The 15999-nt window shown below is 43.9% G+C and overlaps 1 protein-coding gene across 1 annotated transcript in view; it reads right to left on the bottom strand.

Annotated features, from left to right (window-relative positions):
- Positions 1-206: 206 nt before the first annotated feature.
- The window catches only part of POLR1B (RNA polymerase I subunit B), a 330217-nt gene continuing 314424 nt past the window's right edge, over positions 207-15999 (bottom strand). Inside the window, exon 15 of the mRNA XM_078649044.1 lies at positions 207-1194. Coding sequence (XP_078505170.1) covers positions 312-1194 — 883 coding nt within the window. The 3' untranslated portion in view covers positions 207-311. The remainder of the gene's footprint in view (positions 1195-15999) is intronic.

Raw genomic sequence — 15999 nt, forward strand, 5'->3', positions numbered from 1 at the left:
TACTTACACAACCTGTAGTTTGCAGGTGTAATACACTGTAGTCGGATGCAGAGAAGACGTTATAGGCAGTCACCCAAAATAGCGTACCCATTAAAAAGCACAATATATTAGGTAACCTACATATTGACATACCATAATAAATAAGTTGTTCTTCTAAATACTGTCATCTTCCTAAAAACTGCTGTCTAAAATGCAAAAAACTGTCAGACAATGTTACTTTTTTTATTTTTGTCGTGGCCATATAAAACATGTGTAGGTCTGAAATATAAAGCATTTTTGTCCACGGTAAAAAGTTCATTATTTCCTCACAACTACTTTACATCAAGTGTCACTTTAATGTTCATGGCGGCGAGTTCTGCAACAAAATAGCGGAAGACATAAGGCACAGAGATGGTGTCAATGGTATCACTTCGTTCACATAGAGTGCAGTTGTATTTCCGGTGACGCATGGCCGACCAGGAAGGGGGAGGCTTCTCCAGCAGAGGAGATAGCAGGCTGCCACACTTGATACACACGTGCGCCACAGAGCGGTCTGAGCAGTTAAAGAGTCGGTCGTGTAGCAAGAAGGAAGTGCCGTGAGCCAGCAGAGCGTCCCGTTCCATCTCCCCAAACCTTATCCCACCTTGAACATTTCGTCCACCGATGGGCTGGTTGGTGACTTTATCCCGCGCTCCAGTTGTTCTCACTTGGAACTTGTCAGACACCATGTGGCGTAAACGCTGGTAGTAAACAACGCCGATAAAAATGTCAGCTTCGAGTTCAAGACCACTAATCCCACTGTACAACCTCTCGGTGCCATAGAAGTTATAGCCAGCAGCTTTCAGCATCTCGCCAAAGTATTCCAGGGCAGAGTTCTCTTCTGAAAACGTGAAAGGAGTAGCATCGTGGCAGAGTCCGTGCAGTGCAGCCGATTTTCCCGCCATGCTCTCAATCAGCATTCCGATGGTCATTCGGGAGGGGAAACCGTGAGGGTTGAAAAGAATGTCTGGCACCATGCCACTCTCCGTAAACGGCATGTCTTCAGCAGGCCACAGGCGGCTCAGAATACCCTTCTGCCCGTGTCTGCTTGCAAACTTGTCTCCAATCGTTGGATTGCGAGGGATTCTCATGGTAATGCAGATACTTTTGAACTTTCCGCTCCCGTTGTCGTTGCTGCATACTTTAATGTTATCCACGACACAGCTTTCTGTGCTTCTAAGAAAAAAGGAAACAAAGAGTTCTTACTAAGCAATTCGAAAGAGACTGCACCATATGCTCTCAAAATATTTACAACATAAATGCTGGATAGTTGGTGTCTAAACAAAAAACCTCACCAAAGCAACATCTGCCGAAATTCTAAACATTTACACTTACTTGAAAAACTGTAAGAGGTGGAAACTCATTGGCAAACTTACCCATAAAAATCCTTCTGCCCATCATCTCCAAGCCTATTACCACGTGGCAATTTTAATATTAGACTGGCAAAGCCAATAGGTCAATATTTATGCATTTGTGTATGGCACTATAATTAAGGGCATTCCACAAATTAACACAGCCAAGTCACAGAAATATATGGGGCACACTTTTATTTCTGTTTCACGCAGATTCTGAGTAGTCAAGTCAAGTCAAGTCAAAATATATGTTTATTGTGACCTTAGTCTTTAAACAATACAGTGAGTAAAGCGCCGAGTGGAGTATGCGTCATAAAAACCTACACTTATTATTTTTAAAAACTTGTCCATTAAAATATCATACACACCATTATCAAAAATACAAAAAATATATACAAATGTTAAAACCTATACACATTCTTATCACTCCAAGAATTCCTTCCGCTAGAATAAAAATACAGTAATACAAGTTATTCTTTGGCCCTCAGCGCACCCAGGGCCTCCTTTAAAAATTTCCCGAGGGCTATTACAATATCCAAGTAGGGGATTTCAGATATGAGGCTGGCCGCCTGAAACCTTGTTTTTACCTCATATTTTATAAATACTGGGCGCAGCCACATTTTCCTATATTCTAAGAGTACTGCACAGTCTAACAGGAAATGCATCAGATCACCCTTGGTTCCCAAGTTACACCTGCAGTAACCTTCCTCATCTAGCATTCTTATATTGAGGTCTCTGTTTGTTACCCATGGGTTGATACCAATTCGAAGCCTCAGTATCTCTTGCCTGAAGCCACGATTGGGTAATCTATCGAGGTATGGGAACCAGTTTTCCTGGGGCCACGCATTTAACATATGTGCCACAGATTTTTTCTTAGTTAGGTAATCTATATCAGTTGATTTCGAGACCTCTTTCCCCCTTTGCTTCAGATCGCCTTTAGAGATATGGATTTGATATGAACTCAGATCCAAATCGATCTCAAGTGCGTTGCAGATTCCCTTCAATTTTTCCCTACTGGACTTTGCCCATTTTAACTCGCTTTTCTGAATTTCTTTGCGACACCAATATGCTACTTTTTTACTTTCGGGGTCATCTAATCTCTTCCAGAATCTGATCACAGGCATCTGGGTTAATGTCACCCAGGACTTTGTACCTAATTCAGTTCTGATGGCTTGTATCATTGCAGATTGAGGAAGAGATAGGAGCCTTTTTATGCAGTTTCCCTCTATCATGTCCCAAGATCCCTTACCACTCAAATAAAGGATCTCTGCGCCATATAAAGCTTGCGGGGGGGATCATTGCGTCAAAGGCTCTAAGCAATGGTCGGTGTGACTTCTCGCCATATTCCCCATTGAACCTTTTTAGGCCATATATGGAGGAGAGTGCCTTTGCTTTTTGCGTTTCCAGGTGAGTAGACCAGTTTAATGACCTGTCAAACCAGATACCCAAATATCGGTACTCATCTACTGACTCTAGTTTGAGGTCCCCTATGAACCAACTGAATCTGCTTGGCTTTTTCCCAAAGCATAGGGTTTTAGTTTTGTCCAGATTGATGGTTAAGAATTTGTTGGCACAGTAGGTATTGAAAGCATTTAGCTTCCTTTGGAGGCCTCTCTCAGTCTGGTCTACTATCACCAGGTCATCCGCATACAATAGGCAGGGTATCTTGTTTCCGTCCATTTTGGGGCTGGCACTACCCTCCACCTCAAGGTGTGCCGGGAGATCTGACAGAAAAATCGAAAATAGCTGGGGGGCCAGCACGCAGCCCTGTCTTAGCCCGTTGGCGATGGGTATTTTGGGAGTTAGGGAGCCCCCAGTGTCTTTAATTACTTGCCCCCAATTTTCCCTATGGAGTTCTGTTATTATAGTGAGAAGGTCTTTTGGGATGTTTAGCCTCTTTAATGTATCCCATAGGCTAACTCGATCCACAGAGTCAAAGGCTGCTTTGAAGTCGACAAAACAACAGCATAGCTTGCCATTTTGTTCCGTCGACTTCCTCGCCATCGCCCATAGGGCAAACCCGTGGTCTATTGTCGAGTGGCCCGGTCTAAAACCGCCCTGTTCTATGGGGATTATTTGGCGCGCCTCAGCCCATGTATTCAGTTGTTTTAGGACGATTTTAGCGAATACTTTTTCTCCAATATCTAGGAGATTAATCAGCCGATAATTTTTTGGCGCATCTTTGCTCCCCTTCTTATGGATCGGCCTGATTATGGCCCCCTTCCAGGTTGGGGGTATTACTCCTTCTTTTAGCACTACCTGGAACATCTTTGCAAGGAATCTAGCCCACCATTTGACCTCGGTCTTCAAAATTATTGCAGGTAAATTGTCTGGGCCTGCTGCCCGGGTTAACTTAAGATCTTTTATTGTGAGCTCGACTTGTTCTTCATTAAAGTTAACTAGAAGATCTTCTGAGATTCCTTGCCAAGTTTTGGCCACCATCTCCTCTCTAGGCCCCCTCGCCCCGTACAATTCTCTTATATAGGAATCCCATGCTGCCTCACTCACCACACAGCTTAATTCGCCCTCTGTTGATCCAGCTGCTGCCTTTACTAGCTGCCAGAATTGCCTTAGATTTTTATTCTCTATGGCATTTAAAAGTTCTAGCCAGCATTTTTCTTTGTGTGACCTTTTTGCTTCAAGTACCATTTGCTTGAATTCTTTTTTCAGCTTAGTTAGGTAGTCGTGTCTCTCTTGTGTAAACTTCTTTTTTTGTTTCCTTTGTTCAGCTCTTATCTCCCTTTTTTTATTTTGGCACGCCACAGAGAACCCATTACCACGGTTTGATTGTTTTGCCCTTATCGGCTTATCCCCTTTTAATTTTATCTCAAGGCATTGAACTAGTTCTTCTATTTTTACCATAAACCATTCCAGTTTTTTATTCTCATAGTTTTCGGGGGCCATTTTTATTTGCGTGGCCTTCAGTTTTTCTACGAATTCCTCTGTTAAACGTGTCGTCACTCGTTTAGGATACTCAACCTCCTGGTTAGACACTGTTTCTCGCTGTAGTTTCCTGCCCCCCGCTATTACTATGTATAGGGGTTTGTGGTCGCTCACCTCTTTCTGATCTACCTTGAAGTGCCTAATCTGGTGGAAGTTCCAGGCCTGTAAAAAAAATATAGTCAATTGGGCACTTCTGTTGCCCTGGGATAAATGTTTTTCCCGCCGGTGTATCAGTCTCTGTTCTTCCGTTTACACAATGGAAGCCCCTGCCTCCTAGCATATTTATTAAGTCACGGTCTTGTCTCGCTGTTTCCCCAGCTGGGAACCTTGCCGGGTTTATACCGTATGCCTCTAACTGTTCCCTGTTCCAAATGTCAGCCTTTTTTGGGTTCAGTTTATGGTTGAAGTCCCCCAGAATCATTACTGTGTCTGCGGGATGTTTTTCTAGAATACTGTCTACATCCTTTTAAAAAAATCTCATTTCCCTTTCATACTCCTCCCCATTTTCCCACTGCATATATACATTTAATAAAATCAACTTTTTATAATTTTGATCCACCGTCAGGAGTTCGATCCTACTTGCTTGGACCCATTTACATTTTGTCTTCAACAGTTTTATTTCCCTCATTACTTTTGTTGATACCAATGTCAACAGGCCCCCAGACGGCCTCCCGCGATTTTTCTTTATGGCAGGTTGATTAATCTGGGCATAACCGACCAGAGTTGGGGTATCGTCGCATAACCAGGTCTCTTGTAAGCAGGCAATATCTACCTTAATTATGGTTTCCTTTATATATTCCCATTTTTGTTCATTGCCTAGCCCGTTTACATTCCAAGATAAGAGACCTAGTTCTTGCGAACCCCCTCCATCCTATTCGACGTCGCTCAAACCGCCTTCATCCTCTGTATCCATGGTAATTCTTTCAATGCTTTCCCCCTCGGGGGTGTTATATAACGACCAGTTACCCCATGAAGAGTCATTGCCTGAGTTATCAATTACGATATTCAGCGCGCTTCGGTCGCCTTTTGATTCTTTATAGAGGGTCACTTGTCTCTTCTGGAGCCCCGCATGCTGTTTTAAAAAGTTATTTTCTTTCGCGGTTTTTGTCTCACACTCGGGGATAATCCTTATTCCCTGTTGCATTATTTCATTTGAGGCTTTCAGGATTGCCCTTTTTACCAGGTCAGAATATAGGGTGATTTTTGTTATTTCCTTTCCCTGCTTGTTTTCTTCAAAACCAACCTGCTGGAGGTCTTTAGTACCGATCCCTCTCAGGCTGCCGCATTTTGCAAATGCGGATAGAATCTGTGCTCTGTTCGGGGGGTTTGTGATTCTTGTCAGCTTCCTTTTCCTCCCTGCTGTTATCAGGTCCAGGAATAACCCTTTGTTATCTGCACTCTCACATAGATTCTTATTCATTTCGTTCCCTTGATTGATGCTTGTTCTTCCTCCTCTCCGACCTTTATTTCTCCTATTGGGTTCATCATATATCTGTGGTCTTATCGTCCTTGGATTAATAGGCCGCTCCTCCCTTGGCCTTGCTCTTTGGCTTGTCGTGCGGGTGGGGGGAGGGATCTCTGTTGCCTCCCGGTTCGTCTTCTTTTTCCTTGACACTCTCGGCGTTTTAAGGGGCATGGGAAGTTTTGCCTTTGCCTGGACAGGTCTATGTGTTATGAATGTTGGGGCTGATGCTTTTAATCCTGACTTCTTCCTCCCCTTCATTGTTTCTTTCTCTTTCCTTAATCCTGCTATTTTCTTTTGCCTGGTTCTTCCTGTCCTGTTCCTGGGCCCGATTGTGATATACCCTCTACATCTTTTTATCAGCATGGGTCTTCTTGAAATATACACGTTGTCCATAGGGTTTGCTGAATCCTTTGCTATTTGTTCTACGGAATTCATTTCGATTTCCAGAGATATCACACTTTCTTCTTCCAGTACTATCCTGTCACTTTTCTCAGTTGGTTGGGCTGTATCTGTTGGCATCACCCTACTTGGTAATTGGCTCTTTATTTCTCAGAGTTCATCTTCAATTTTCTTTAAATGATGTTTCTGAGCTTTTAACACTCCGTTGTTTGAGAGGGTTACGTCCAAGATTCCTTGGAGTGCTTTCTGCATTAACAAGATTAACTCCATCAGTGAGGATGTGGGAGTTTCGGAGATCTCCGAATCCTGTGTTGTATTTCTTGCTGGATAGCTTACCTTTAGGCTATCTCGCTGAGTTGGAGATTTTTGCAGTGGAGGATGATGATGGAATTGATCTGGTGCACCCCCCCAGATAGCACTCTGATTCTTATCTACATTACCCCTGTGATCCTCAATCCCTAGTGACAGTAATGAGAACATCTTTGGTGAAGATGATAGACGTGGCGCCGAGATTTGGTGGTTTTGGCTCTGCAATGTCTGATTCAAAGAATTGCGGTTCGTCCCTATCTCCTCGTTATCGGGGTTGGCTTCTTCCTGGAATTCACCTTTATTAGCCCGTCTCTTCTTTTCGTCGGATAGGCTTACGTTTTCGCCACTATCTGCGCCAATTTCCACTATATCTTCATCTAAAGCCGATGTTATTGCTGGGTTTAATGATTTGTAGTGTTTGCCTACAAACTCTTTTACAGACTTTGATGCTGCCGTGTTCTCCTTCAATTTATTAGATATTTGGTTGCATCCTCTTTTTGCCTTCACGGGATTCTTCGTTACTCTCTTAACTTTTCTTTTCTTACGTCTCCCTTTACTATTTTCCATAGATGTAGCATGGCTTTCCTGGCTTTCATCCGGAGATTTTGAGCCCTCCAGTGATTTACTCTTTCCTATTTCGTCCGGTAATTTTTGGCCTCTTTTAGGTGCCATTTCTAGGCACAAAACTGTTGCTATACTGAAGGTGGTAACTTAAATATTACTTATATTAAAAAGAAGTGCTCACTTACCTCTGTTCTGCCTTTGATGCCTTCTGCCTGCTGCCTTGCCCCTCTTGTATCTCTATCAGTTTTGTTTACACCCACTTCCCTGTGGGATTTTAGGCTTTATGCTCCTTGTGCTGCCTGTGGCGTCTGTTGCGCTGCCCTGATATCAGCTTCCGACTTCAGAGTTTTGCCTTAAACAGTCTTATCGGCTCTGCTAAGCCTGCTTGCATTCGCCTCTGGAGACCGGTGGCTGTTTATACTTTGGGGCAGTAGCGTTCTCAGTCGCAGCTGTTTTTTACCACAGCTGTTTTTTTCTGTGTCCCGCGCGCCTTCCACACGCACTGCTCCCGCTTCCACTCCCGCACCCCCCGTCTCTCGTTGCGTAAGCTCCGTAAGCTCCGCAGCTATCCGAGGCGGGGGGGGGGGGGATTAGGCGGTTAACTCTACTTGCGCCTGCCTCTTAATACCGTAAGGCGAGGGCTTGCTCCTCCGAGGGCGCCGCTGATGTCTGCGGCTGGGGCGGAGGCTGGGGAGAAGATCTTAGCGGTTAGCGCATTTAACGCAAGAGTCCTGCAGCAGTAAATACCTCCGTAGGTTCCAGCGCCGAGTCCCCGCGCTGCTCCGCTCGTCTCCGCTCAATCTCTCGAACTCTCGACGATCTCTGTGCTTGGTCTGAGGGGGCGTGGTTAGGCACGGCACGGCTAGGCTCAGCTAGGCGAACAGGGTCTCGATATGAAACATAACACATTGATTGTGGCTGTCTGTTTCTGATTCTGAGTAGAAATAAGATCCAGAGTCAATAATGTGCGTGCACTGTCGATGGTGTTTAGAATATTCTGAACACGATCAAGATAGTTTGGGTTGTACTAAACTGCTCCCGGATTTGCTACCAGCCACTGGAGAGCCACTGACAAACAGTAGGCTAAGGAAGCCGCATTTAAGTACAAAATAATTAGCCCTGTTCAATTTTGTAGTTTATTTTAGATAGAACTTCACATTTTAAAACAAACTAAGATTAACGTGGTACAGTACAGACATGAATTGCCGAGGTGAAACTCATTCACTGAAAATGTTTTAGGATGTGTGGTATCTGGACTTCTATGTTATGCCTTCCCTCTCTGTGGAATACTCATGTGATGCAATCCTCATGTGATGTCACTTCATAGAATGTTGGGAGTCAGATAGCCACAGTTGGCTGGGCTGAGCAGCATGCTGGCTGCTCCTGGTGGGGTCTCTCTCTGTGGCCTTGTTCCTATCTACTTATCATCTTGTAACCATCCTGAAATAAACCATCTTTAAACTACATGATCATTTGTGGACTTGATCATTAAAGGATGCCACAGTGAACTACTGGACATACAGATCTGTTGCTGTGACAAAAGAGAAATGTGGTTATGAAATGAAAAATAAACTATTGAGAGGAAAATAAAACTACAATAAAACTTTAGCAGTAAAACACTGCAAGTAGAAAAATTTAAAGCCGATATAAACTTGGCCCTGGAAGCTGCTCAATGTAGCTGTCATTTTGGGAACTCTGCACTTCCGGCTCTGGGGCCAGTTACTGGCCTCAGAATGCCAACTCTTAAACAACGGCCGAAGTGCATTAAAAAAGTAAGGGAACTGCGATGCAAGAAACAAAATCCCACTTGACCTGTATTTCTTCTTTTGTGCCCAAATAATGTGTGTTCTGATCCGGAAAACACTACCTACTATGTATGCTTTGTAAAAAAGATTTTTATGTATTATTTATTGGCTTACATTGCACCATCAATAGATACATTAATCTCATAACTAGTGATTTTATAATATTAGCTGTCTACATGAACATCTGATGTATGGCACTTATTTAACAAAGAGTAAACAAGAAAAAATATTTTTCCGCCATCCAGCACTCACTCATACATACTTACGGTAAACACCCCTATCATACCATTCATGCATGCATAGCACAGCCCAGCACCTCCACACATACACAGAACAAGTGAAACAACGGGGAAGTTGTTCTCTTTCAACCGTTGTAGTGTTGTGGGCTAGGACCTCTCCCATGAATGACCTGGGTGGACACTGAACAGGATCTGATTAATGGGTAGAGTTCAGTTCACAGAACTGCGAGGATCAGAGAGGATCAGTGAGGAATCTGTGGTTAGATAAGGATTATGTTACTTACCCTGTAAGCATCTATACGAATCATGTAGCTCTGTAGATTCACATTCTGTGCATACTCCGGCCATCAAGTGGGGGGCTCGGACACTTGCAACTTGTTTTTCTTCAAAGAAGTCCTAGAAGTCACAAGGTATTGTGGCTCCTACTCTCCACGGTAATGCACAAAGTCATCGGATCAATTTATAGATTGTTTGTGGCACATTGAGTGTACAAATTAGTGGAGCTAGAAATAGTAGAACATGCTGACCATGCATTTTAAGTGTGAAGAAAGAAAATATGCACAATATATACAGGAAATAACAGTGTCTGAGACAACCGATGACTACAGGGGAGGTGGGTGGGTGCATGTGAATCTACAGCACTGCATGCTACTAATGGTTGCTTACAGGGTAGGTAATATACTTCATTTGTAGCATCTGTGTCCGAAGATACATTTGCTGTGCACAGACTGTAAAGCAGTTTTTCCTTAGTGGTGATTAGTCACTGGATCGTGCAGATGCTTGCTATAAAGTACGGTCTGTTCGACACATGCTTGTTGACGTGTTAGACCATCCACACACCAGTGTTTAGTAAATGTTGGTGGATTTGACCATGTAGCTGGTTTGCAGAAGTCAGCTATGGGAATGCTAACCAGAATAGCCACGGAAACAGTGTTGTTTTGGTGGAACTAGTAATGTCCTTCTGGCCTTGATGTAACATGTCAGGTAGTATTTAACTAGCCATCTAGTGAAACCTGCCATAGATATTGCTTGCCCCTTCCTCTGTTTTGAGAAGGCAACACTTTTATAGAAGAATGTAGTTCTGTCAATGTAATACATTAGTTCTCTTTTTACATTTAGTCAATGACGTGCTCTTTCCGCTACAGAGTATGGATTGTGAAAGAAAACTGATAACTCAATATTTTGGTGAAAAGAGAACACTACTTTTGGCAAGAGTAGGGTTGGTTTCGAGGACAACTATCTTGGTGTAACAGAAAGAAATGTTCTCTACAGTTAGGCATGTATTTCACTGAAGGAAGTTATTGCTACCAAGAAATACATTTTCCATAAGAGAAATTGAAGGGGGCATGAATGTAAAGATTCAAAAGGATGGCCTGTGAGTCTTATTAGTACCACATTAAGAATACAGACTGGAGCAGATGGTGCCTTCAATGCCCATCACAAACGCTTCAACAATAAAGGATTATGAAGAATGATTGTTGTTCCCTGTCCTCGAGAAATGCTGCAATAGCTGCTAATTGTATTAATTTAGACGTGCAAGCTAATCCTGCCTTTTGTGAATGTAGGAGGTAGCAGAACTAGTTTATGCTCTGCAGGCTTTAAGGGATCAATGTGCAGTGAATTACTGTAGTGAATAAATCTCTTCCAACTAGCCGCATAAAATGCTCTAGTTGTAGGTCGTCTTGCCTCCTTGAGAATGTTCTTATATTCCGATGGGAATTTTAGGAAACCAAACGCTAGAATATCAGCAGCCAAATTGCCAGACTGAGCTGTCTGAGATTTGGATGTATGACTTTCCCTTGTTCCTGTGTGAGAAGGTCCTGCCTGTTGGGGCATTTCTTGCGAGGGACTACAGATAACCCTAGCAGAGTTGTGTACCATAGCTGCTTGCTCATTTAGGTGCCATCAGACTCAAGGTGAGAAAAGTCTGACTGAGATTATTAACCACATGTGATGTTAGTGGGAGAGGTGGAAAAGCATAGGTAAAGGTCCCAACCAATTCACCCATAGAGCCCTACCCTTGTAATGTGGGTGATGAGACATGGAGGCAAAGTTTTGGCATTTTGCTTTCTGCACCGTGGTGAATAGATCTACGTCTGGTGCTCCCCAAAGTTTGGCACTTGGGAGCAGGACTTCAGTGGAGTTCCTGTTTGTTGTCTGTTGCTATGTCCTGCTAAGGAGGTCTGAAAAGTTGTTGTTTACTCCTGGGAAATACTCTGCCTTGAGGTGAATGTGACAGTGAACTGCCCAATTCCATATATTCTGAGATAGCTGGGACATCTTAAAAGGATGAGTACCTCCGTTTCTTTAGGTAATACATGGCTGTCATGGTGTCTGTCTTAATAAGAACTGCTTTATGCTGAATATTCTTGATGAAAGACTTCAGCTCTGGTACTACTCCTAGTAAGTAGTTCCAAATAAGTTGATGCTTTTTTTTTCTGAGCTATCCACAATCCTTGTACTGACATGTCCATCATGTGCCCCCCGCAATCGGTGAGTGATAAGTCTGTTTGTAGCGATGGCCTCCTGCAGTGTTGGATCCATAAATGGCCTGCCCTGCAACAGGTTTTTGTTGTTCCACTATTGCAGAGTGATAGATCCTTGCCTGAATCATCACTAGATCCTAAAAACGGCCCTTCCTTTGTGACCACTGTGATGCAAAACACTTCTGCAATGGGCGCATTTACAGTTGGTCTTGTGGGACAATGGCTATGCTGAACACCATTGTGCCTAAAAGACGTATTATCATCCTGAATGGCAGGTGTCTATGTGACTGAAAAACAGCCAGTTGGTTCTGGAAGTTCAGAACCCTTTGGCCATTGGGGTAGGCTTTGGCTGTAACCAAATGGAGAATTGCTCATAGATCATGATGAATCTTAATTTGTTCTGAGAGGAGTGTTGTCAAGTTTATTGTACCTCCTAGCCTGTAGGGAAGATTGATTGAAGCTTGTGTATCTTTTATACCTTTTAAACACTTGGGTTTGTCTGAACTCTATCAGCCAAATATCTACATAAGCGAAGACATTAATGCTTTGTCGCCTTAGATGTGTGCTACTAAAGCAAGACATTTTTGTGAATACCCTTGAAGCTTTGGTGACCCCAAAAGTTAGAAACTTTAACTGATAATGCCGTCCACTTACCACAAATTTCAGATAGCAGCGGTGAGCAGGGTGTATGCAAATGTGGGAGTTTGCATCTTTTAGGCCAAGAGCTGCCATGTAATCGCCTTCCTGGAAGAGTGATATCATAACGTGGAGTGTGACCATATGAAAATTTTCCGATACGATGTATCTGTTGAGAGCTCAGATGTCTAAGATTAGCCAGAGTGTTCAGCCTTTCTTTGGAAAATACATCCCTCGGTCCTGATGTTCCTTTGAAACTGGCTCATTAGCTCCCTTCTAAGGTGCACTCTTACCTCTCGCCTGAGAATGTTTTAACTGCTGAGGGCATGTCTGCATGAAGGCATGTTTGTTGAGGTTGCTGCGGGTACAAGACAGTAACCATGCTCGATGATAGAGCGCACAAATTGGTCGGAAGTGATGTCCAGCCAATCTGTCAAGAAACCTTGAAGTCTGCCCCAGACAGGTGTTGAATGATCAGGGGGAATGTGAGGTGAGTGATTGTTGCTGGCTGAGGCACCTTTGCAGGTGTACCTCTACCCCTTGCTTTGACTTAGTTGCCTTTATGGGCTCCTCTACTGTAGCCTCTACCACCTTGTGTTGATAGCTTTGTTGCAGCATTTGATAGGTCTGTCCATGCTTAGAGGAGGATGTCTCGGTACTACTCCTTCCTTGCTGCTTACGAGAGGGCTGGCCTGGATTTGTGGTCTGCAATACCCCCATGTCCTTTGCTATCTCCGCAGCTTTCTTATTTTTCTATGGTTTCATCAACCTATGGGCTGAAAAAATGCTCACCATCAAATGTAGTAGGTTCTTTTGTACCTCTGGCTTCAACCCTGAAATGTGCAGCCATGCATGTCTCAGAAAATTGCCAGCTGAGTTTATAGTCCTAGCAGAGGTGTCAGCAGAGCAGCTCACACATTTGTTGCATTAGATATTGGTTTGCCCTCATCCACTAATTCCTCAATTCCTTTTGTACTCTGGAAGATGTTGTGCGAGATTCTCCACCCCACATCAGTGGGCTCTGTTGTACAGAGAGTGTAAACTCACTGAGTTAGCAATCCTGAGTGATAGGCATTTCCTACAGCACCCTTTTCCTGAGCATCAGTGTGTTTACTTTCTTTATCAGCGGATTGGGACATCTCCTGTTGCCTGAGCTGCAGCACCCTTTCTAGCCATAGCAACAACTAATGAGTTTGGGGAAGGGTTCCCATGTATGTACAGTGAGACTGAGGGGGAGGGTTTGTACTTCCTTTCCACTCGAGGAGCAAGTACTCTGGCTTTTACTGGGTTTTTTAAGATCACTGCAGATGGTTTGAGCATAACGTTTATCATAGGTAAGTACTGAACTGACCTTTCTGTCTTGGATAAAGTCTCTACCAAAACATCATCCTCCTCAGGTGCTATATGCATATCCATTTTATGATACGCTGCTGCATGTTGGATGACGCTATGCTAGTTTGTAGTGTCACAGGCAGGGATGATATTAAGTCATCCCCGCCTGATGACACCACAAAATGTTCAAGGTCTGTGTCATCCTGAGGGTCGACATAATAATCCTCCCAAGGGATAGAACGACTATGGGGTGATATATGGGCTCCCCGAAGTCCTCTGTCAGAGAGTATGGGTTGTGACTCTCTGTGACTGAGTAACCCTGTGGGAAATTGTGGTGGTGAACGCTGTAGAGAATGTTGTGGTGAATGTGCCTGAGATGGTGGTGGTATTGGTGGAACATAGCCTTTGTTTGCTTCTCCAACTCAAGCATTCTCTTTGTAGAGGTGGTGAGATTTCTATTCTGAGGGTTAATAAGGATTGTCCTTTGAACTTTGTCTAGGACTTTGTGTAACTTTGTGGATAGGACTTACCTGTTCCTCAGCAGTCACCCGATGATTTTCTTCGGTGCGACCTGCTTTGATGCCGAAAGTTCCTTGGAACCAGTGTGTTCTTTCATTTGTGCCTTCTCTTTTGGTGATGAGATTTTCGTAACCGAGGACTGACGCCAAAGAATGCTTTGGCACCAAGTGGCTTTGACTTTAAGCCTTAGTCTTCAAGGGTTGATTTTCAGTGAACTCTGGGGTCTTTTGGCTAGGAGCCCGATCAGGATCGGGGCAGACATATTTCTTGGCTTCAAAACCCTCTCTCAGTGTCAACCAGAAACAAATCATTGTGGAGCACCAAGAAGTTGCCATGGCACCAAGAAGTGGCCATGGCTTTGGCGCTTCCTGCAATTGTTTAATGTGTAAGTAGTGTGTGCTGTGTAGTCACAAGGCCACCTGGCTGGACCCCAATAGGCTATGACTCTGGCACCTCCTGCAATTGTTTAGTGTGTTTTCGGGTATGATGGACCAGAGTTCTCCAATCCCTTGGTGTGACATTCCTTCTTGGACAAGATCCCCTTTCATCATCAATGCCCAGAGTGCTGAAGGACTATTGTTCTTCTCCCTCTCCTTAATCTTGAGGTCTAACTCTCCTAAGCAACTTAATACAGGCTTGATAAAAGCATTCCTCCTCCTCTATGCCGACCAGTTTCCCCTCTGCTAAACATTCTCTCTCAGCTGACAGCTCCATGTTGAGAGCGAGGTGTCAATTTCGTCAATGCCCCAGAGTCTACTTTTTTAAACTAAAAACTGCAGACAGGCTGGACAGTCTTTTTCGTTATGCTCAGGGGAGAGAGACTGATTAGCGACCAGATGGTGGCAGTTATGTGGATATTTCATGTTGCACCAAGGGCACTTTTGGAATGGAGTCCGATCCATCACTCCTGACGGAACATTCTCTAGTTAGGAGTGGAAGACGACTAGGCCCACCACTAAGCAGATGCTCCATGGCTCAGATTCAGTGACGCTCCCACTGCTGAATGATGAATTCGTGTCTGAGTAGAATCTGCTGCTTCTTCATTTCAGCTTCACAGTCATTAGGTGCCAAAAACCAGAGATTCAGAGAAACCCCTCCAAGGCAGATGACAAAGAAAAACAATCTAACAAGGGAGTCTATGACCATGCGCATTACCACGGAGAGGAAGGAGCCACAAAACCTAATGACTAGTAAGACTGCTTCAAAGAAAAACAAGTTGCAAATGTCCGAGCCCAACACTAAATGCAGGTGTATGCACAGCATGTATATCTACAGACACACATGCTATGTATCTCTACCAGAAAGACCTTAGGTAAGTAACTTGTTCTTCTAATACAGACTTCTAAATGCAAATACCTCACCATTTGAATGGATACCAGAGCAGTGCCAACTAGGAGGTGGGTCTGTGAATTGGCTCAAACCAAAAAATCCTCTAGGAGGGGAGGCCGAAATGCCCCCCTTGGTAAACCTGGCTGTCCAGACAGTGGTGTTTTGTGAACGTATGAAAAAATGCTCACACAAGCCCCTGTCAGGTGTCTAGGACAGGAACTACACATACCAACATAGTGGCAGCAGCATTAGCCTGGCGGAATGAGATTGCAGTCCTTCCAGAGGCTGCTTTTTTTACCAGTGCTGTGCAGATCTTGATGCAGAGAAATAACCAGTAGAAGCTGGTCCTCTTCTGTACGACTTTGGCTTTTTCCCCCCCAGGGACCCCACAAAGAGCTGATCGTCTACCCAGTAGCATTTTGTACATTCAAATTTAAAGCTCAGCACTCATTAGGGGCCCAAGAGATAGTCTTTCCTCTGAGGGGGAAGCATAGCATACCATAGCATAGAATGATGGCAAGGCATGAAAAGGCATCACAACTTGGGGCAAGAAGGATGCTGGTGTCCGCAGAACTAGTTTATCCGGGAAGAATGTTATGTTCG

The sequence above is a fragment of the Lissotriton helveticus genome, chromosome 6 (assembly GCF_964261635.1).
Source record: "Lissotriton helveticus chromosome 6, aLisHel1.1, whole genome shotgun sequence".
In the NCBI taxonomy this organism is placed as follows: domain Eukaryota; kingdom Metazoa; phylum Chordata; class Amphibia; order Caudata; family Salamandridae; genus Lissotriton; species Lissotriton helveticus.